Here is a 24,429-nt window from a genome sequence, read left to right on the forward strand (position 1 = left end):
AACTGAACTCTGCTTTAGAGGCCATGTAGTACTTTCATCATCATTTTCCTAAGTACTAGATCTGCCTATTATCACACTATCAGAAAATGGTTAGAACAGGACAGTTTAACTCTGCTGTTTCCACCCCTACACATATCAAGATCGTGTATTTTTGCCCCAGCCAGACATCTGATTTGTAATGTAAATTACTAGTAAAATTAATACAAAATAAAACTGATAGCAACTAAACCACAAATTAAAAGATTTAGCAGAAGTTATGTTTTGTTTATAAATTTTGATCTGTAAACATGACCCAGGAATATCAGATGTGGAATAAATCATGGAATATAAGAAAAAAATGTATCAAAAATATCAATTTTTTTTCTTGTGAGGTTAAAATTTAATAAGGCAAATTTTGACTAATGAATCAAATATTTGTTGGAGAATTTAATTCTCAAAAGAACTGGTTCTGCTAACAATAATGTTAGTAAAATTAAAATGAAAAAAAATTAAAAAGCTAAAAATTGTTTAGGTGGATGATACAAACCTCTGATCAAGGAAATAAATTTGTTAAATTGATTCACTTTGAAAAATACTTCCTAATGAAAATTTATCAACTGGTATATCCTAATAGGAATTATTTCATATGGGCGGGGGGATCCTTAAACAGTGGTGGTCAAAGTATCTCATTAAATTGCCCTACATCTCACAAGCCCATAATTACCACACATACCAGTGCAGTGCTTCTACAAAACATACCTCTTTTCTCTCAAGCTAAGCTGAACTAAGCCTTCTTGTGTAATGCTGCAGAATACAATATGCAAAATCTCTGCCACTAGAATAACATTTAAATTTTTCAAAAAGAACCATTTATAAATGACTCTATTATTGCTAGTTATTATTGCTTTTCATGTGGTACTAAATTCCTCTCACATGGCCTTCTATAATTCTCATTCACCTCATTGATATTAAACAATGGGTCAAACATAAATTTGAACACAAAATCTTAAGTAGATATTATCCTATCCTATCTGACTATAGCTGACTATCCTGTCTCAATAATGACTCGGTTTTACTCCAAAAAGTGGTTACCACAACTTAGTTTTACTCATTAACACAGTATAAGTATTTATGCTATCATCTTATTCTCCTGGTTTGGGTCAACAACTGCAATACTAAAGCAAAATGGCCCTCAGTATTTGCATTCCAAGCTAAAATCATTTTAATGCACCTTGTTGAAGTAAGTCTGAATGTAAGCATTTAAATAAAGCATAAATCATCAATATTTTCTGTTTTAAAGTAAGTGGCATTCTTATTAATAATTCATATCCAAACACAAATCAAATTCACTAGTTTGAAAAGAAACAGCTTACCAAAGTGGATCTGCTATGATAGCCTCATCAAAGAAGAAAATGTACAGGCCCAAAATCCCAACCAGCAAAGAATGGCATGTAGATACGATCCTGAAATGAAACAAAATACATATGAAGATTTTAGATTCCTTGCAATAAATTTTAACTCATCCTGGAAAGACCAACATTCTGAAAAAGTTATATCTTGATGCATTAAAATATAGAAGGTGGAGAGTATAATACAAAATTGCCATTTAGATATGAATAACAAGAAGAATGCCAAATCCACAATTTTGTACTAGAAAACTGGTGATTCATTTCTTGGTTAGAAGTTCTGAAGCAGGAGTACATGAGAATCAGTTTTATGCAGACTGAGAGCAGCTGATAAGGCTCTATTCTGTGTCCTCTCTGAGCTCCATCCCAGACAGCATCACTGCAAGAGGAGTCTCCTGCTACAATCAGCTGGGAATGACTTCCAAATCCATTTGCCTTAACCAGCTCCATATTCTTAAAACAATTTTAATAGGTCATGACATGAAGATTATCTTGGAGATTTTAGTTTTAAATGTAGATTCACATGCATTATTGCACTTGATTCCTATAACAAATCTGTGAAAAACATGGGCAGCTATTATTAGTTCCTCTTTATCATTATTATGAAAGCACTTCCAAAGAAAAAACTGAGGGCCATAAATTTATACAGAAAATCTGTTTTACATGAAACACTCAAGTGAAAGCAAAATTTTTAAAAGATCCAGGTCAAGTTTTCTTTTATAGAAAGAATAGGGTTTAAATGAAAAACATGTTTTTATGAATATATCTGGCAAATAATTTAGTGACTCAAACAGTACTTGAGCTTTATGATATGCTACTTAAGAACCATACAGGATACTGTGTAATTATCTACACAATGAATTTTTTTTTACCTAACAATTTCAGATTTCTCAAATCTTTATTTAGAAGTTTACAAGTAATGAAGTATTTCTTTTCATAAGAAAGGATGAACAGGTTTCTAGAGTATGATCCCCAAATTTTTTAAAATGAGCTATATAAATAAACAATATTGAGAGTTTGATATTAGAAAATTTCATCATAACTTGAAAAATCAATATACTCAATCTATAGATCTTAAATAGATATACCATCTTAAACCAAATCATATTTTAAATGCATAAAGATTTTCACTAATTTAGTCATTGACCAAGAATCCTTTGAAATACCCAAAAGATCATCTTGAAGTGTGAAAATTAAGCCAATTTATCTGGTTTAAAAGCTTGGAATTTTCATGCCAAGCACACCTGTATTCCATTTGAGCACAGCAGGATGAAAATGTAAAATCCTTGCTATCAAGTTAAACACTTCATCTAAATAATCAGATACAGCTCTCTGTGCTATTAAAAAATTATATAGAAGGAAAAAACCTCTCACCAACTAGTTTTAGTGTTTAGTAACTGAGTCAAAAAGTTTCCTTTTTGAAAAAATCCTTTTTATTTGTGACACTCAGGCTTCAAATGCCCTTCTCTACTGAGATGTATATGGTGAGTGGGAAGCATTATATCCTTTAGCTGATGGGAAGGGCTCTGGTGAAGAGTATTTATCAGAGCAAAATCAAATGCTACTTGGTCTGGTCAGAAGGCTCCCACTGTACTGAACAGGAAAAGCAATCACCTTGCACTCACACACCACTTTGCATTTTAAAGTCTATACTTTCAGAAACTTCTGTTAGTAAAAATTTCATATTTTATTTTTTAAAATCAGATTCCTGGCAAAGAAAAATGTACATATTCCTTAGTATCTAAAAATAAACACCAAATATGATATATCAAGAACTATTAATGTTTTGAACAACCAACAATAAAAATTAATTTAAAAAAATAAATAAATAAAAAATAAATAAAAATAAAAATAAACACCAAAATAAAATATTTTTTTTCAAAGAGTTAAAAAGTAGTATTTGGGCTTATAAGTGGCACTTTACAGAAACAATCAATGACCATTTCGGAACAGCCATTTAAAGTTACTAACTTAATCACAAGTAGTGTGAATATTGCCAGTAGAAACTATATAGCTCTAACAAGCAAAAGAGTTAAATTTGGGAGAAAGAGATTTTAAAATGAGTAATATTTTAACATAATCAGACTTCCTTATGCTATAAGTAAGCAATTGAATATAAATAACTCAAAAAATTTTAATTGTAAGATGGAAAATATACTCATAAGTAGGTTTGTTTCCAGAAAAAAAAACATAATTAAAGTAAAATTTCACCTATAATTAAACTATTATCAAGGTTAATTTCCCAGTATTTTCTTTGTCCTTTTACTAGTAAATACCTTAGACCACCTATTGTTCAAAGATTCTTTCCTGATTACTAGAAAGAATGCTGTGAGCTATATTGATCTGTATGTTTTAAGACTGGAAGCTGAATTTTAACACACATATTGTGTTGGGGGACTAGGAGGGTAAAAAGAACAGCAGTACATATGAACCAGACATATTAGTGTACACAAGAAAACACTAGATTTTTATTCACAGTCTGAGTTATAGAAGTGAATGACTGCAAAACAAATAGGCTGGGAGACAGACAAGGGATTTCAGGTCAAATAAGACAATTCTTAGACATGGGTAGAAGTTCTTAACTTCTAAAAGGAAATTTAAGTAAAGAATAATGATAGTAATTTTAGAAACGCTAAATCCAGTTTATAGTTGTGTTAACTTCAACTAAATACTAATAATTTTTAAAAAATCTTCCAATGGCTGAGGCAACATTTGAGCACATGAATGCTCTAAAGACAAGAGAGCAGTAGCAGTCATTTTGCATCTGAACCATTGTGAGATTAATGGGTTGCACACAAAGAATTTGCAACCAATTTAAGAAAACTTCAGTAGATTTCTTCAATCATAAACTAATTCTTGTTCCATTGATTTTGTTGTTGTTAAAAAACTAAAATACAGTTACACTTTAGAATTACATAATAAAATAATAAGTTCTGACAGGCTCCAAATTATAATAGAAGGTCCATTAAAAGACACAGATGGGCAGATCATACACTATGTTCTGTGGTTGTATACTTTAACTGCCCTGGGTCTGGATAAGCTGGCCAATACTGTATAAGCTACTCACAACTCCAACAAATGTTTTCTCCTTTTCTCCTTGCCAAAAATATGTTTGTTATTACAAAGAGTTCAGAGAAGAATGCAAAATCGTGAACTTCCAGTCAGCTGGAGTCTACTTAATCTTCCTACATTTACTTCCCTGGAAAGTGCAATACACTATTCCTAACATTTTGCAATATAAGAATTTTAAAATTTTTCTTGTGTGAGATCAATCTACTTGTCTTTTCTTTTATTTCTAAGGTCAAACTAAAAAATAGACCATGAATTTTTGTTAGATTCTAAATGAAAGCCTTTTAAAAACTATTTTAAATAATTTGCTTTAGAAAATCAGTTTTCTTTTCAGTCAAGTATGTTTTCAAATGCTTTACCTTGAGTTCCATTCAATCTTCTTTTCAAAGCTGAGATTATTAAAACCTGGAGAAACTTTTGCTGAAAACCAAGAACTTACAAAGTGGAAAAGAACCTGAAAGATGAGAAAGCTGGTACAAAGTGTGCTGCTGACCAGTATGGTGTTGGTATCCATATTTCTTCAACCTGTGAAGAAAAATGATGGTTATAAATTGCTATTTCATGCAAGACTAATTTTTTTTAATTTTAAAAAATGTGTACTTCTATTGTTATTAATATTTTTAAATTTAGCACAAGTGTAAGAATATAAACTATAAGAATTTTAATTTTTAATGATACCAGGGATTGAACTCAGGAAATGGATGCTAGGCAAATATAATTACATAATAAGATATTCTTAATTTCTTCTCAGTATTTTTTGTATTGCCTTTTTACTACTATATAGGAATTCTGATTATTTTGGTATAAGTAATTAAGTTATTCACCTTTATGTTTATTTTATTTCATAAAAATACGAGTAAGGCATTCTCTTACTTACAATGCTATCTGTTCACCTGATTCAGTAGTAAACAATTATATAAAAATAGAGTTGAATGTCCTTATAATGTATTTCTTTTTACTTAATTTTTAGGGAAAATATGGCATTTCTGGAAACAATGGCTATATTTTAAAACATATCTGTTTTAGTTGATAATTTAAGTGTTGTATTTTCTTTTGGTCACAGAAAAATAATAGTTAACCAAAAATGTAGTCCAATTTAAAAAAAAACTGCATTTGACTCATATCTGTACATTGGCTTAACTCACATTGATGTTACCCATAATAATGTAGTCTTATGCTATGATTTATTAAATGAATTGATTAAATTAAATGAATATTAAAAATTTTTAAACCTTTTGTATGTTTCTTCACCTTTACCATCTATTTGTCATATAGCTTACATTTATATTAATTTTTTTTAAAAAAACTCTTAATTTAAAAATCTCAATATTCAAAATTATCTAAGTCTAGAATTTAACAGTAAGAGGGAATTTCAAATACTATTACAAAATATTCTTTTAGTAATATTATTAATTATACTTAGGACAAATCACCTGATTTTTCTGTGACTGAATTCTTCTCATCTTTAAGTTGGGAAAGTAAGATAATTTCTAAGAAACAATTAAGCCAAAAAGCATAGAACATTGTTTGCAATAACAAAACAAAAATTACATAATGAAAACATATTGTATAGTGAGACATTTAAAACAAAATTAAAATCTTAAGAATGGTAGTCTTTAAAAAGAACCATACCACTGTTATTATTTAAATTAATATTTAACTTTTTTCCTTAGAACAAAAAGCCTCCATGGACTTTTAATTTTTTTTTAATAAAAGAGCTTCAGGTTTTAAGGCAAAGCAGAAAGAAAAGGAATATGCATATGTATACACACACACACACACACACACTCACACACACAAAGTATGTTTTTTATGTCATTGAACTGAACCTTATTTTGGCTCTTAAAAATCTGTGGAACATTCAGATCAAAAAAAGACACCAAAGCATTTGCTCATATCCAGCAAATATAGCATTTCTATGGCTCCATCTTTGATAGAGCTGATCCTAAAATGAAAAGGAAATGAATCAATACACATTTCCAGCTGCCTAATGTGAAGAAATAAAGTCACCTACTGGAGCCAATTCACTAGAGAAAAACCAAGTCATTGACAGCACTAGCAATAACCCCACTTCATTCCCTTCCAACCAGGATATCACACTAAGAATCAGTCTCCCACAGGGCCCCTTCCAACAGAATTCATATGTCTGTAATGAATTCTTTCCTTTTTTTTTTTTTTTTATGTGTGTGCTTGGTAGAACTATTGATATTGCAATTCTTCTCTGTGAAACTCCATTAACTTTATTGCTCATTTACTTTTTTTTAGTTTTGCTCAACGTGTGTTTATTTGGCATTAAAAAATTAATTTGTGGCCTTTTTAGTCTAGGTTTAGTATTAACCAAATAACACATAAAAATTTGTATATAAATTAAACATCATTATAATTTTCTTAGTAAGCTGTAAAGGGGAAAATTTTTTTCTAAGATTAAAGTAAAGAGGGATCTGGAGGTCAGGTGGACAGTTAATTGAAGAAAACAGAATCAGCAATCAGAAGAGAGTGAGAGTCAAACTTAAATGTAAGGATGGTTTGTCCCAAAGGCTTCTGATGTTCCCTGCTGGCTCTGGAGCTGGGGATGGGCATGGGTTACTCACGTGATGCTCAATGAATTTCATTAGAGTTCAAGATATACAATGAGTATTTCATGAATCTTTGTTTAAAAATGTCATAAAACATATTTATGTCATCAACATTATCCAGTTTGTGATTTGTTCTTTTAACTAATATATTAAAAAGCATTCACACAGCCAGGCGCCAAGGTGAACACCTGTAATTCCAGCAGCTTGGGAGGCTGAGGCAAGAGGATTGTGAATTCAACCAGCCTCAGTAAAAGTGAGGAGCTAAGCAGCTTCATGAGATTCTGTCTCCAAATAAAATACAAAATAGGGACGGGGATGTGGCTCAGTGGTTGAATGCTCCTGAGTTCTATCCCTAGTACCAAAAAAAAAAAAAAAAAAAGCATTTAAATAATTCATCATTAAAAAACTTACCGTTCCCCTCCCCCAAATTATAGTTTTTTATTAAATCTGTTATATTGGATGAATATTTTATATTTTTAACAGACTTATTTTCAGTTAAGTCTTTGGGATGTATGCTGGGTCTTCTTTGCAAAAAATCTTCCATTTAAAACTAAATATTAAGCTCAATATATTCAAGCTATGGCTTTTATTAAAGGCTCAACAGACAGGAGCTAATTAAATTGTTCTACTCCCAGCTCTGCTTCTTAATAAGCAGTTGCTTGCCTAATCAGTCATGCCAAATCAAGGACTAAAGATTTTTAGAAATTTCCCCAGAAAACCAAAGTTTCTGGTAGGAAGCAGTTGTCCCTATTTATTTGTTTTAAGTTTCTGAATCAGGCAAGACCATGTTTAAAATGGATAAAACCAAATGATGCTCATTACTAATATAAATAAAGGGCCTTTGAGAGTTTGGTGATTATCAAGCATAGGAATACACATTAGGAGAAGCATTAGGCCTAGTTCATTTACCTCTACATGTGGCTAGCAGCTGGCAGAAAACTGGGAAACTAGCTGTCCTGGAGAAAAGCAGCTGAAACAGATATGGGAAATATTTCTGGGTCAATGTACAAGAGTATCTAGACATGAACTCTATAATACAATTATCCCATCTGAATTCAAAGGACACCAATAGAACTCTTCCAGAGACCTGCTGAGTACAATGATTTTGTACTTTTCCTCAAAGACAGCATACACTTTAACTGAGGCTGGTTTCTTAATAAAGAACAACATGAAAAGGTCTGGGGTACATCTCACCACCATCACCTCTGAAAGGCCTCTTAAGCTTACACAAGACACAAAGATAAGAGCCCCGAGCCAGCATAGCCAGGCCTGATTCAGTCCTCACTTTAGTCAAGGGTCCATCCAACATCTGACACTTGTCCACCATGTGCCAGGCATTGTGCTGGCATTCTAAACACTAAATGGGAGTCATGATTATAAGCCTGGTAGGAAGCAAAAAAAAATCAATCCTTACCACATAAAGTGGTAAACGTTCAGCATGTGCTACAGGGACACTCCCTGCTCTCCAGGAAATAAATAACCAGCAGAGATGACACATAAAGAGTGAGGTGATATCCAACACTATTTAAGGTGAAACAAGACTTGGTTCTGCTGAGTGAGTTTAAAACACACTCTCCCTCCAGCAACCACAACTGTTACTCTCACTTTTTTCTGTTCGTTAATCCTTTGTAAGTACAGTGATTCCCTAGCCAATGTATCAGAGTTGCCAATGCCATTTCCACATGTACACACAACTCCACCCCTCACATTCTGATACAGCTCCCAGGAAAGACCCCTGCTACAGTGTTCAGCAATAAAACCCTTAAAGAGAGGGGAAAGGGCAGCGTGTTCATCTTTAAAGCCGGCAGGGAAGAGGAAAGCTGGGATAATGCCTCATTCAGGCTTAGCATTCCCTTGCCTAATGAGCTCCTTTTCCTACTTCCCTGCAGTAAAAGGGAAAAGTCCAAATATATATTCACTGCTCTCAAATCTCCAGTTCTCCCTCTTTTATAAAAGATAAGGTTTCTTCCCATTTCACCAAAAAAAAAAAAAAAAAATGAAGGCTATTGGGCGTGAACTCCCTCAACTTGTTAATGTTTACCACTTCTGACCACCTGAATCTCTTCTCTGTACACTACAGTCTCTACCTGGCTTCCCCTGCTCTGAACACTGCTTATGTTATGTGTAACCGTAGCTGCCATCCCCCACCACACCAGAGCTGGCCAGTTAGCTTGCCTCTGGATGCTGCATGTGGGCATCCTGCAGTCTCCACAGGCTCTATCTGGCCCAAGATGAACTTAACCAAAATCAGCCCTTTCTCCATGGCTCCATAGTTCAGTGAACTGCAAGGCCTTCATTTTTCCCCACCTGCTGACCTAGAACAGCTCAGTCACTGCTAATGCCTTCTCAGCCCTTACCTCACAAACAAATGACAAGTTCTAGTGGACTACCTAATGAAGGATAATCTGATTCTAGCAAAGTTCTAAAGTTTCTCGTGATAGCTTTGAACACTACAAAGAAATGTGGCTGGATAACCAAGTAAGGTAAATCCAGAGCTGGCTGAAAAACTAGAAACTGTATATAGATCAATGATCCGAAACAGACTTGGAAAGTAACTCCTGGGAGTTTGTAAGTTTTTCCCAGTAACCTTTTTTTTTTTTTACAAATATTTGTTAACTATTTAATTATGGGAATAAACTTTTAAAGGCAACAAACACAGGAACTTATCATAATAGCAACACACACACACACAATCTTAACTTATAAATAACACAAACCAAGGAGAGACAATAGGATAATGAAGATACCAAACACAAAAAAAAAAACAAGACTTGTTTATATATCAGGACAAAGTATACCTTTCAATCAATGTTAAGTATCAGTCCAATTTTATTTAGAATTAATCACATACTAAAATAGCTTTACAAAACTATAAATAAGACAGTGGTTTTTAGATGAAGATTTAAGGTACTGAGTAATGTTAGGATGGGAGCATGTCTGAGAACTTTAGAGCAGTCTTCCAACAAATCAAAAATTTTTCATGAAGAAAAATGCAAAAAGGAACTTTGGTTTCCTCAAAATGCCACAAGTGGGCAAAAATGGTAATAAGGGAAGAGTTCAGTTTAATTTAAAGATGATCCACCTAACAATTTAGTAGTATCCGAGTATCCATCACAGAAGTGGTAAAGGACAGACAGGAGGTGGTCAGCCGACAGTGGGCATTAGTCCATCTTCCAGAGCGCTTTCAGAATGAGAATCTGGATCTAGGATTGAACTTAATTTGGAGATCTAAAAAGGCAGCTCTATATTAAAGACTACATTAACTTCTCAAAATTCTATAACTTATATTTTTTAAAAACTCAAAATTTTCACATGTAAGGAAATGTTAAATGCATACAACATTGCCAAAAGTATGCAGGCTCAAAGTCTTGAGTTGCAGTCTCAGTTCCACCATTTGTTAGCTGCACTTAACTTGCCTTAAAGGAACCTCAGTTTCCTCAAGTTGGAGATGGCAATAGCACTGACAAGGCTGTTGTGGAGAATAAACAACATAATGTCCCTTGAGCACTAAGAATAGTATGGTTTGCACTCAGTACTATTTCTGCTTCCATCATCATCCCTATCAATATGCAGGACAAGCAGTTTCTGGGCCTGTCATGACTCCAGCCAAGGGAGACAAGATCACTTGTCCCTGGGCTCCTAACTCATCCCTATTTTCACAAGAAAACACCTTAAATGTAGGCAGTTCCTGCTAAAGAAATCCATCCTCTACTACTTGGGTATCTTTGCCCTGCTCCAAAATTTCTTTCCAGCCACCTTCCCAGACTATCATCCCCTGTACCTCCCAAACCTTTCACTGGGTTCCCTGGAACTATTACTCCATATCCAGAAAACAGGGCTATATCCTTGGCCTCTCCTCTGAGCACTCTAATGACACCTCTCTTCTCTTTGAGTGGTGGCTGCCTAGACTCCCACACTCCACAGTCAGGTAGTGGCCTGAGTACCCTCTTTGATCTTTATAGTAAGCAAAGCCCCTTCCAGCCTTACTTCCCATTCCCCACCCTCTTAAACACCCACTTCCCTTTTGGTCTTGCCATTCAGTCCCCCAGCCCTCTTCCTCTCCTCATTTGTGTCATATTCTAACCTCCCAAACGTTTCCTCTTGTGTACATATTGAACCCAGTTCACTGATGTCCTCTAGCCCCACCATCATCCTGAGTCATTTCTTGTCTGTGCAGATAGACTACTATCACCTTGACAACAAAAATCCTTTTTATCTTCACCTGGACTAGCACCTCTTCCACACATCTCAACCACCCATAACCATCATCCCTTATCCATCACTCTTCTGTCTCCAAAATAACATTTGTTCAAGAGTTTCCTTTATTGACTTAGCTTCCTTTCCTTTGAACCTGTTCATATTTCAACATTCGCAAATTCACTGGCCCCTCAGTTTTTCCCCAATGCATTAGCCCTTTCCTTTTTTAAAAAAACTTCTCTCTTTAATCAGTTTAGTTCTTAAAGCCCATCATTTCTGTAATACTCTAAGACCCTACATTCCCCTTCCATTGCCAAGAGCTGGCAAAACCCAAATCCCTCAATATGCCTAACTATTTACTCAATAACAAGCCCTGAACAATCAGAGCCCTGTTGGAGAAAGTCAGATGTAGAAGGGATTGAAGTTGGTGAATATGAAATTATAGAGGGATCAAACAGCCCTCAACACTGTCCTGCACTCCAACCACATAGCTTTGGCCAACCAGTCCTCATATTTCATAGTAAAATTTCCAAATATTCCCTATTCTTTTTAAAACTCCAAATATCCTTCCCCTTTCTTAGCCATATAACCTTAACCCTACTTCACACACACACACAAAAATACATACACACACACACACACACACACACATCTATGAAGCCAATGTATGAAAACTTCAATAATCCACTACCAACTCTACAAACCATGTGCATCTGCATCCATCTGCCTTCCTGTCTGAGGCCAGCCTCCCCAATATCTGCATTTTAGATTCATCCTTTCCGGCTTTCTTGCGAATCTTTTGCTGTCTATTCTCCTCCTAAACTGGCTCTATTAACTTTTAAACAGGCTCAAGTCGCCAGAAGAAAAAAAAAGTTAATAGATCCACAGTCTTTTTCAATCCTATCTCTTTTCCCACAGTTCTCTCTCTCTCTCTCTCTCTCACTCTCACTCTCACTCTCACTCTCACTCTCACTCTTGCTCTCGCTATCCGGACTCCTTTACAAAGTTCTGGGAAGATTTGGCCATACTCTGTGATATTTCATCTCACTCTTCAACCCACTCCACTCTCATCCCCTAATAACTCCCTTTCTGCACTTTCCTACTCAGCCACAACATTAAATCTGCCATCAAGTCCTATGGATTTTACTTCTTAAATAGTTTTCAAAAAGATCCATTTTTCTCAAGTTACTACATCACTTTTCTGGATTACCTCCAAATTGGCCTCCTTAGTGTGAAGAAGAGTGGAGGACTTCAGGGAAATCTTTTATTTTTTCCCCAAAAGCTGTCTCCAATCATGTCACTTCCTTCTCACTCTCAACTTGAAATCTTCATTGGTTTCCAACACTCTCATGGGGACCCCACCTTCTCCATCTGGCACTTCCCTCACCTGCTACACTACAGACAATGTAGCCTTCTTCTGTTTCTTAACAATGCTGTGTTCCCTCCTTCCACAAGGTCTTTGCCACTGTATTCCTCTACTCCTATCCCTGCCTCTCCACTCCCAAGTTAACTCCCATGCTCTTCTGCCCTCAGGTCAATCCTCACTTTCTCAGGAAGGCTTCTACAAACTCTGTCAACAGGTCAATTCCCCCATTATCTGTCTCAGAGCACTGTTCCTCTTCTTTGCAGCTGGAACTTGAACAAATGTCTTCTTCTCTTAGGGGAATGTGTGTCCCATGAGAGTGGAAAACATGGCCATATTTCCCTCACCATTGTATCCCCATACCTAACACAGTGCCTGCCACACAGAAGGTTCTCCACAAATGTCTGTTAAATATTGACAGATATTTGTATTCTTACATGTGCTTTCTATTCTGTGAGTACCTCATCAATTACAGGTCCTTCACTTTAGCAGTATAATCAGAACTATCAACCCTACTACTAAAAGCATAAAAGTTTATTGTTCAAAGATTTATATTATTCAAAGATTTTCACCTCCAAAGCCATCCAAAAGAAAATACTAATGATATAAACAACTATTGAATATAATATTTGCCCATTCCAAACTCCCTATAACACATGATACATATTCAAGTTTCATGTGTGTGTATCTATAATAATCTGCCCTGTTTTTTTAAATACTTATCAACTACAGAAATACTTATGGCATTATTTACCACTGTCAGTAGCGATAACATTCTAGCATTTAAAAGTCTCTGCCTACAAACAATATTTTTATATGAACACATAACTGCAAAACATGAGCCTTTTACCAAGCCACCTATCACAACAACTACCCTATCACAAAATATATGCATACCCCTCAACCATTCTGGTTTTTGTTTAAATTTTCAATATAGATAGTACATTGCAAAGCTCTCTAAATGCTAATAAGTATCAATAACTGACCAGAAGTATTAAAATTCCTTAGTATATAATAACTATCACAATACTCACTTTCAACTTTTCATTCTTGTAAAAACTGATAAGCATCTAAGCAAGTGTATAACTTCTCAATTAACTGCAGTGACAGCTTTGTTGTTTTTTCGTTATGCATTGACAGTTATGTGAAAAAAAAAGGAGCACTATGTGCACAAAACATTCCCCACTTTTCTTTTCTAGAGACCAAATTCAAGAACCATTAGCATTAGTGTGAAAATCTATAGAAAGCAAGCTACATAAAGTCATCTACCCAACTTCTACAAATCCTATATTCATGGTACTACTTCGTAAACATTTGCTTGTGTGTGTGCATGGGCACATGTGTACCCGTGCAATGGGGAACAGACCCAGGGCCTCACACACGCTATACAAGTGCTCTACTTCTGAGCTATACTCCCAGTTCCCCAGTCCCGAAGGTATTGATTTTTTAACTAAAGCAAATGGGAAGAAAATGAAGACAACCAGGTAAAGCCAAGGAGCCCAGGGAGGGGCTTACGAAATAGGTGAACCCCTACCCCCTTGCTGTGTCACAATCTTTTGGTAAGGACTCTGGGCTCTTTAGAAAATCTGTATCAAGGAAACTACACCCACCTCCCCATAACTCTAAGTTACACTCCCTTTCTGAAATACATGATCTTCCTTAAGGTTTGACAAGGAAATGCTCAAAACTACAGAACTAATAACTCTCTATGGTTCCTCCCTTCCAAATACAACACTAAACTTTGAATAAGGATATCCTTTATATTTTTATTCTCTATTTCCTTGTCCTTCAACCTTTTGTCCTACAATAACATGTAACAGAACTCAAGTTAAAGAGAAACTATTCAATCCTTTCTGATACAAAGTCTGGCTATTGACACTTCCCTGAAACAACATATTTGGATTAGAGGTTGTTTTGATGATAACAAAGAATAAAATATTTAAGGTAAAATATTTATACATGTCTATCTGGTTTTGTTTTCATATAATTCTATGAATTATATGAAAAGTACAGGATGTTAGAGTAGAAAGGGGCCTAAACCCTGTCTCCTAAACTGTGTTCTATGAGTCACCACACCCAGCAAGAGAGTACCCATACACAAAAGTAGGAGTGGCCACACCTTGCTCCCATAGCTCAGAGAACATTTTTGAGTTACTTCCTATCTCTGCTACAAATCTCTTTTAAGATCTCCTTTTATCTGTAACAATTCTATTCTTTACATCTTAGATTAAATGCCTTCTAGGATTCTTCCTCCAATCCCTCTAATTCAATGTTTTTCAAATTTCCATATCTGAGACTTCTACCACACACACACTTTCTCAGTATCTAGTCTCCTTATTCCTACCAATCAAGGAGATTTTGTAGTCTTCCCTTTCACAGTTTGTTTTATAAGCGGGGATGAAAGAGTGAGGTTCCTTAATACAGATTTTTCTCAAAGAGCCCAACATCCTTACCAAAAGATTTTGACACAGCAAGGGGATGGGGGTTAACCCATCTCCTTAGCCCCTCCCTGGGAGTCCCTGCTCCCTCAAGAAATAACTTTTCCCCCTGGTTACCCTCAATACCTGATCAGTTTTCCCTTCTAGTAGAGATATTTTTAACTGGGATTATAGCAAAACTTTTGTTCTCATTTTTCTACATTAAATTTAAACTTTTTATATGTTCTAGCTTTTAACTTAAAGAAAAACAATCTAGTTTAATTAATGTATTTTGTGTCAGTTTTTTATCTTTGTCATATTTAAACTTTATTTGGTTTTGCACTTAATTTTTTTGATGTGGGGTTTATTTGCAATAATGCCTACCAAGCAGTGTGGCCACAGGAAGCCAGAAAAGGGGAAACACCTCCCCAGTTTTCCCTAATGCTCCTCTGCTTCTCCGCTCCCAGCTCTCAAGAATTCTATCCTTAGAAAATTCAGGAGTTTATTTTCTAGGCCCTGAAGGCTCAGAGTATAAATGGCATGTGTGATTTATGCAATAAATGTTGCTTCCTCACATCTCACTCAACTTAAAACTTTCATAAAGAAGGCTTTGTCTTTTAAACACCCAAGAACCAATTACAATCACTGGATTTTGGATAAACCAGAGCCTCTTAGGCCAGGAGACTTCAGTAATTGGAAGGTCACTAATACAGTAGTTGGCACAAATAAAAAGAAAGGGTTTTGAAGCTGATACAATTTTGAGGACTCTTTTTTTTTTTTTTTTTAACAAAAAACTAACATTTCAAATGCAACACTAGATTCAGGTCTTAGAAGGAATCTGTGCTGTAAGGGGCCTGACCCTAAAGGAGGGACCAGGTGGCACTGAATCACCTGAGGGGTCTCTCAGGAAGAAGCAAGAGATTCTGCAGCCAACCATTTCTTACAGGCTTCTAAAGTACTTATTTCCATATCAGTGCTCTTCCCTTCCTGGAGGGATCACAGAAGGAGCCTCTTGGCTTAGAGTACCCCTTGGCTTTCTGCCAACACTGTGAAATCAAGGAAAATCTGGACAAAGTACGATTTTTCCCAAGTATATTTTGCTTTTTTTTTTTTTAGGATCATTGGGACATCTACCAAAGAACCTAGGAAGTCAGAACCTATGGATACAGGAAGGTTTTTCTCTGATTACCCACTGAGAACATCCTTAGCAAAATGGCAAAGATAGGGCTTCGCCTCCTACTTTCTGTTTTCCCTCTCTTTATACATGCTTCCCTCAGGAAATATTAGTTTCCAAAGGATTAAAGGGGTTAGAAGAACAATTTAGCAAATTTCTGCCACTTGTTGGGTTCTCAAGATGAATTCCATTCAGCTAGAGAGACCTGGAATGAATACTTATCAGTAGCTCTGAAAAGGAAGACTGTGACTCTGACCTCCTGTGACTCTGTTCTCTACAACAGGGATAAGAATGCCTACCCTGCAAGATGGGTGTGTGTCTTAACTGAGATAATGTCTTTGGTGCACCTACATGTCTGGCATATGTAGCCACTTATGGTAAATCATTTAATAGCCATCAATTTCTTTGCAAAGTGACACTGCCACTTCACCTCTATGAATCTGGGTGTCTTGCCATCTGCTGACAAACACAGCAGAAAACAGGACATGAAAACCCAGGTGGGCCTTATGAGACCTTTCATTGTCTGTCTTTTTCTGTTCTGGAATGTTTCCTTCCATAGAGATCCAAGAAAGCCAGTCTAGTCTACTGGAGGAAGAGAGGCCATGAGGAGGAGACTGAGGCTGCCAGGCTGACAGGCAACACAATACCAGCCAGGCTAGCAAGCCATTTTGGACCTGCCAGTCCAGCTGGACCTGCAGCTGAATGCGCGCACTTGGTGAGCCTGTAGTTTCAGAAGAGTAACTGCATAGCCAACCCCCAAATGATAAGAAAGTGTTGTTTTAAGCCCCCAGGGTTTGGGGTGGTTATTTGGCAATAGATGGAAACACCACTCAATATTAAGAACAGTGCTCCTTACTACCAGCTCTTTCCTAACCAAGAAATGTCACACCCATTTCTCTGGTGCACCAAATTATAGAAGAATATGACATTTCACATCTGAAGCAATACAATTAATTTCCCTCTTTTATTTTCCCTTTACCTAAGGACCCTGCAGCTTGTCTACACCTTTGATCTGACTGGGTGTCCAAGGACTTCATAAATTCTCTAGGTGGTTTTCTATTGTTTTAGTGAAGGGCCACTTAAAACTTTACCCAAAGCCCTTTGAGAATGTATTCTCTTCTAACTGCTTCCTATAAGACTGTCATCACCCAATCCTGGTTCCAACTATACTATTGCCCAATAAGTATGATATTTACCAACTCAATTCAGTATCTGGTGGATACTGTCGGGCAGTCAAAAAATCTAATCAGAGTGATGTTGTTTCTTTGAAACACTTCAAGGCTAGTGAGATGAGTAATGCAAATCAGATGTGATTTTATCCCTTCACAGACTTCAGGCAGCCTTAAGTTTAACATCTACTACAACCCTCACGTTTAAATTCGAGCACGATCAAAAAACATAAAAAGACTAAGGTTTACCCACAGACTTAGTAATGAAGACCTGTTCTGGAACAATGCTCCTGAGACAAGGATTTGGTGAATGTAGCATGAAGCCCAGAGAAAGGTACCTATGAGAAATGAACTTTTCCCAGCTTCACAAATGGGTGATACTCTCACACTCCACAATCTATCAACAATTTCAACCTTGAAGATGCTCTTGAGACTTCTTAGAGTGGTGACTCTGATTCTTTCTAACCATTGTAATAATTCTAATATGTTAAGACCATCTAGACCTCGTTTCTGGCTTCATAAATTCTAGCCAAGCATCTTTGGGCAAATCAGTTGTGTATTCTGTGCTACATTGTGGAAAAACTGCCCAAGAACAGTATCACATTTCTGTTTATATGGCTCATGTGTCCCTTTAGGTCCTCTAAAACCTATTTCTGGGTTAAAGCCATGAACTTACACCTCATCCTACTGACCTTTCACTGAGCTGCACCGAGGCATGACACCCCTGGCTAGCACTGAGGAATATGATATGAAATGGCATCATAAAACCAAGTCACTAGGTTTACTGTATGATCCTGGGAATGCTGTTGAGAATGTTAGTCATTGAAAAGGCAGGTGTTTTGTTTTTTTTTTTACAAAAACAAAAAGGTGAAATTTTCTCAACTTTTAGAATCAGGAATACGTGGGCTTTTCCAATCTGGTTTTCTTTCTGGACATCCAGAAGCTGGTTCTGGATTACTTGTCTCTTTTCTTTGGCTGCTAGAAAGTTTATGTGCTAGAACATACAGCAAGAGGAGAGGGCCTCAAACTACAAAATAGGACCTCAAGTATACAATCAGGCCTCACTTACCGTTTCATCTTATTTCTTCTTTTATACTAAATTTACTTCATCTTTTCAGAGTGTGTGTTCATCTTTGTAAGCCAGTCCAAATCCCTTTCAGAACAAGCATGGGGTAAAAATAAAACTAAAGATAAGAGTCAAGTGCATGTTATTACCCCTACTAAATAGTGAGCTCTTGTAAGCAAGGGCCAGACATTGCCCCACTTTGAAATTCCCATAGCACCTACTACTGTGCTTTCCTTCTGAATGATATTTGGAAGTTAAGCAGCAGATTATATAAATTTAGATAGCACTTTGTTGCCTGAATTATAAAATAAGCACTATATCAATGAATTGATCTTCTGTCTTCAACACAATTCACACAAATGTGAAAAGAGGTATGTACAGGTGTTTACTGTAGCATTAAGAGCAGTAGCCTTAAGGCTCAACCACAGGGAAATGGTTAAACATATGGATACAGCGGTACCATCACACATACAGACATTTAAATTAACAAGATGATATGAAGGCAGACTTCAAAATGATCAGCTGTTCATAAATAAATAACTCTGGGCATGATTTTGTAGAGAAAAAGGTCTACAGGCCTATAGCTCAAAATTGGTAAATGATAGTGTTTGGGAGTGAAATCAGGGTAAGTGGGAATGGGGGAGGGGGAAAGGGGAAATTCCATTTACTCTCCTGAGTACTGATTGTTAATATTTTTCATAATAAGCTAGTTTCACTTTTGTAATCAAAAAGCACTAGAGAAAACATTTGTGATTTTAAGCTATAAATCATTCTCAAATCCTCCAAATGCACGTGTTAAGGATTGGTTCAGAGAGATGATGCTGAAGTTGTCAAATATGAGCCTTGGCTCTGGTGTCAGGCCTGCCCCCTTGACCTCCTACGCTTCAGCCTTTACATTGCCCTGATTCTTCCATTTCCCCACAAAACATGTAAGAAATCTGTCTGGTAGCACTAACCGGGTTCTAAAAATATGAAAAGGCAAGGAACCTTAATATGAAAAAAGCTGTAGTCTTTATAAGGCCTTAAAATAGTATATAACAAATTATAAAACATTTAAGTTAATTCCTAATTGTCTCAATATTTTTACATGTATTAGAGCAAACATGTTCATCAAGCAAGATTAGTTTTAAGAATCATGTCATATAACACTCTGTAAAGGGGGCATCTAAATTTCTTTAAGCATTTTCCTCAAATAAAATTTACTTCTTCCTCCCAATCCCACTAAATAAATACATATCAAATAGGGAGAAATTTTTCTTATCTTTCAAATATACTTTTATGTGTTTGTATGGCACTAGAAATTGAACCCACAACCTTGCACTAACATGCTAGGCAAGTGCTGTACCACTGAGTTATACATCCAGCCCCCAAATGTCCTTTTTAATGGATTTTTAAGTCTATTTGGAAACAAGTAAATTAACTTGACCAAGGTAGTATCTCCATGTCTAAAAATTTAAAGTTAAATTAAAACCAATACATAAACTCATTCTAAGCTTCAGGATCCAAAATTGGGCTCCATGGGAATAGTCAGGTGGACACCGTAAGTCTGGGAGGTCAGAGATAAGATTAGAGAAGCCAGGGTAGAAAGCATTGAATAAATGCCAAGACAGCATTTGGGAAGATGAAGAAAGAAGGGTGAAAGAAGATAGGAGGAAGCATTAGGACAAAGGATGACAAACACTGAAAAAAAAAATATCAAATAAGGTAAGAAAAGCAGACAAGGGAGCAAGATAGGTCAAAGGGAGGATCCAACTAAGTGTAATGTCAATGATAAAAAGCAAGCAGTAACCAAGCAACATGCTGGGTGAACTCTGATACCAGTGTACTTTTTCTGCAGACCTTGTTTTACTTGTTGGTGGGAGTATTAGGTGCTGCAGTCAGATGTTAATTGTTATGAAAAGGAAATCAAAAGTCTGCAGATAGGCTCTGCCCTTGATTAATTAGCTCCCAGATGCTGGTTGAGGCAGAAGCTTGAGCTTAGTTATAGATCATGAAACAGACTTCTAAGGAAGTCTCGATAGCCTAACCCTTAAAAAAAAAGAAAGAAAGAAATGAGGATCCTTTTCCAATTCTCAGTGAGGCAAGCAGCCAACTTCCTAACATGTTTGATCAGCAAGTGGGGTTTAGAAACAACACGTTCTATCCACTTTTTCTGCTCAAACTTCTCAAAGCTGGAAGGGGAGGTGTGAGCTTCCCACTCACCATGACACTTTGCATTACAAGCCCATGCTCCCTACCCAGTCTACGAAAGTGGACATGACCTAAATTCATCAGCCAATTTGTGCAGGATCCATTTGTCTTCTCACTTAGCCAGCAGAGAAAAGTCTATTGCTCTTGTGAAATCTGTTTTCAAATCTGAGTTCACTTCTTCCTCTTCCATCAAAACTGTTTTGCTTTGAAGTATACAAAACTGGTGGGAAGTCCCCGTTTTTGCATCTACCCCATCCAGCTGCTGCTTAGTTATATGCATCCTATACCTCTCAGGTATCAGGTGTGCTCTTCTGTCCCACCAACAGGGATCCAGCCTAAATGAATTCTTAATATGTAAGATATGGGATATTAATCTGGAAGGAAAGGTGGAGGGAGACACTGAGCTCTCCATTAACTGTATACCTCAGAACAGAAACAGTAATAGAATAGAAATAGAAACTTGTTTTGAACACATATACTTAATTATTTTCTGGGTCTCAAAATAAAAATGTAATTTGTACTGTTGTCATCCAGAAATGTTTGAAAAACTGCTTTGGACAAACCTTTGTCATTTCGTCAAATCTGCCCCCCTTTGACAATGGTCCCATTGTTAAGCAGCTCTTTGCCCCCATGCAGGATATCAAGCTCTGAGAAGACTTCCAGATATCTTCATTGGCTATTTTCAAAAACCTTGGCCTTTTACACAGATTTCACAAGCTCCTTCTCATGTATCCAACAGGACTGCCTTCTCCCTGAACAGTCTAGCATTCTGAGCAAAGAAACATCTTTTGCTATTTCTGCCTTATCCTGCTTCCTCAGGTCTGGGATCTTCTTGCAGCACATCCAACTGTCTCACTAGGAATAGCAGGCCTCAGAGCAGTAGGACTTCATTTCTTTGTGTGCTACCTTTCATCCCCACAAGAAAAAGTACCACCAAAGTCACTCTTGAAATAACCTCAGGCTTTCTTACAAAATTAGCCTCACTTTTCCTGTCATGATGCATTCTCTGGTGTAATACATACCTCCAGTGCCTGTTACAGATGCCAGGTGAACATAGTCATCCCTACTGTTCAGTTAAAGTCTGTTTCCCTTTCTGTGAACAGATGGTTACTTCCACCTCCGTATTGTTAACTTCTTCTGCTCACAGGACAAATGGAAGGAGGAAAAGCACAACAAGGTGACTATACCAGCTTAGTGGGATCCTTTCCTCTCTCAAGGACAAGGGTACAAGCTGTCTAGCACAACTCCACCCCTACGCCTGCCCTCCCTTGTCCAAGTGCCCACAGTTCTCACCAAGACAATTAACTCATTATCTTTCTCAAGAAAAACTAGTTTTCTGTATCTTAGTATAGACTATTCAGCTTACTTTTCTCAGCCAAACGAAGTATCCCACTTCTTAACCTTCCAAGAGATACTGAAGCCTAAATGAATTCTTAATCTGTAAGATATGGGATATTAATCTGGAAGGAAGGGTAAATGGAGACTTTGAGGGTTTCTTGCAACTTAAACTGCTTGGTTTCCTCTATTAAAGGAAAAGCCAGCTTTGAAAGGAGGACATAGACACCAGACCTCATTCAGAGCATGGAGGGAAGAGAGTGAACAGATCTGATAACTGTAGAACAGGTGCATTTGATACTGAGGGACAAAAAACACTCTCTAAGAGAAAGGGACAGAAGGGCCCATTGCACCTCGGGTTCACTCTAGAATTTGCCTTAAAACTGTACTATATCCTTTTCGATACCTGGCCCTCTCGCACTCCCAATCAAGAGTCCAGGGCTCCTTTATACTTTAGTTATCTGGCTGTAGAGGGCCTTCCATCCCCTCTCAAGCCCATACTTCCTCTTTCCCACTCCTTTGCAGGAATGCTCCCAATCAGTCAAGGGCTGAGTTAGACTTCAGATAGCACCCTGTTCCCAAGACTCCCCTTGGTAATCAAATTCATCTCTCCAAAGGAGATTTCAGAAAAATGAAGGAAAAAATATGCCAACTCTTCCATTTGTACCCTGGGTTCTATTCAGAAAACTCCGACAAAGATTCAGCTTCTCTGGAGTTTACGATAAACATGTCAGCCCCATGACCACAGCCATACCTAGACACTTCCAAGTAAGTATAGGGCTTTAGCAGCCAAAAGCTATAATTCTTTCCACCAGGGTAAAGAAGGCTTAGAATGAAAAGAAAGAGAAAAATGATGATAATGACTAAGCAGCTGGGTTCAAGGCAGTCAGCCTAGACGGAGAAAACTCATGAAATTTGACACAGTAAAGATTCAAAACTCTGGAAGGAGGCGATGTGGCAAAAGGAGTTGCAGAGATAGGAATAAGAAAAAAAAGCATCCTCAAAATAAATTATCCTCTGGATCATCATATGGTGCAAAAGAGGGGTGGCAAACTAAAATCCATGGTTCTTTAAGTCTTTCTTTCAAAGTTTCTATCATGACAAGAGTTCACATTTCTAATTTAGTTCCATCCATTTAGGAAAAACAAGGGGAAAGATTATTTACCTCATATAAAGCATACTTAAAAGGGAACTGGAATTCTTCAATTCATTACATTGGCTACACAAAGGTAAGGCTATATTCCACTCCATATGCTCACATAGCAGTATCTCATCTAAAACACCTCCATACAAGGTTCATTCTTCTCAAACCCATTTGTGACTACATAAAAGGTTTTATTAAAATGACACTTTTTTTGTCTAATTCACACTTCAATTCCCACCCTCCACACAAACTCTTCTGTCTTGCCCCTCAATTGCTATCTGAATATAAACATTTGTCAAAGATCACTCTTTAAATTGTACAATTTTATATTTAAAAAAGTGCACATTAACTCTCAAACATTGTATAATTAAGAAAATACAGAACAGCCACAGTGACCCTTAAATGAACCTAGACAAATAAAAGTGCTTTTGCAGAGGTTTCCTACAGTTTGGGAACTGGCATTACAAACCCCATTTCAAGGTCGGGTAAACCGAGGCACTTAGTTTTAATAAACTTGGCATGGGTTACAGTGGTAGAGAGCTGGAAATAGAAACCAATTTCTCCCTGACTGAGCTGGGTCCCTTTCCCACTAGACTTCTTCTGCACTCGGTGGCTAAAAATGGGACCCACTTGAGAGCTGCAAGGGTAAATAAAAGCTACTTGTTTGGGAAAGGGGGGGGGGATTACCCACTTGATGCGCCTGCTTGCGTGCAGGTCTCCAGCAAAAAAAGCTTTTCCTGGATACCCAAAGGTTGCACCCACCCGCTTTGGGCTCAGACCCCGGAGACGCCTCCAACAGGGAGGGGATCCCAGATCGCGCAGCCGGGAAACGCAAATGGAACGCGGGGCGGCGCGGGGGCCGTGGGCCCGGGACTCCATCTGCTCCCGGAGCGGCGCGGGGGCCGGCGGGCGAGAGGATGCTGCGGCCGCCCCGCACCTGCAGCAGCCCGCCCGGGGCCCTGCCGCCTCCCGCGCGGGACGCCCCCCAGCCTCCGGGCGCGGGAGCCCTCGGCCGCGCTAGGCCGGCGGTGGGAAGCCGCGGCGACCCTGCCGGGGCGGCGTGAGGCAGCCGCGGGGCGAGGCGAGCCCGCCCTTCTCCCCGAGCCCCTTCCAAACGGCGTCACCTGTGCCGGGTCCCGGGGCGACTTGGGCACGGGCGGCGACAGCGCCGGGCCGGGAGTGGGCGGCAGTGGTTACAGGCTCCTGGTCATTCGGCCCGGCCCGAAGGCTGGTGCCGGCCAGAGCCACCCCCGCGAGACGCTCGCGGGCGCCTGGGAAGCCGCGGGCTCCGGGCCGCTTGGAGGAGCAGTCGCCGAGGCTTCAGCTACCGCCGCGGCCGCCGCG

At 37.7% G+C, this 24,429-nt stretch overlaps 1 protein-coding gene across 3 annotated transcripts in view; it reads right to left on the reverse strand.

Moving 5' to 3' along the window:
* Tlcd4 (TLC domain containing 4) overlaps positions 1-24,429 on the reverse strand; it is a 49,145-nt gene extending 24,716 nt beyond the window's left edge. For 2 of the 3 annotated variants that reach the window (XM_076863449.1, XM_076863447.1), the window contains exons 1-3: positions 24,210-24,429; positions 4,814-4,979; positions 1,353-1,442 (exon numbers count right to left, since the gene is read on the reverse strand). In XM_076863449.1, coding sequence (XP_076719564.1) covers positions 1,353-1,442; positions 4,814-4,968 — 245 coding nt within the window. In that variant the 5' untranslated portion in view covers positions 4,969-4,979; positions 24,210-24,429. Of the gene's footprint in view, positions 1-1,352; positions 1,443-4,813; positions 4,980-7,939; positions 8,001-24,209 lie in introns of all 3 variants that reach the window. The other variant, XM_076863448.1, reaches the window with a different exon arrangement.

Source organism: Callospermophilus lateralis, chromosome 7 (assembly GCF_048772815.1).
Source record: "Callospermophilus lateralis isolate mCalLat2 chromosome 7, mCalLat2.hap1, whole genome shotgun sequence".
Classification (NCBI taxonomy): domain Eukaryota; kingdom Metazoa; phylum Chordata; class Mammalia; order Rodentia; family Sciuridae; genus Callospermophilus; species Callospermophilus lateralis.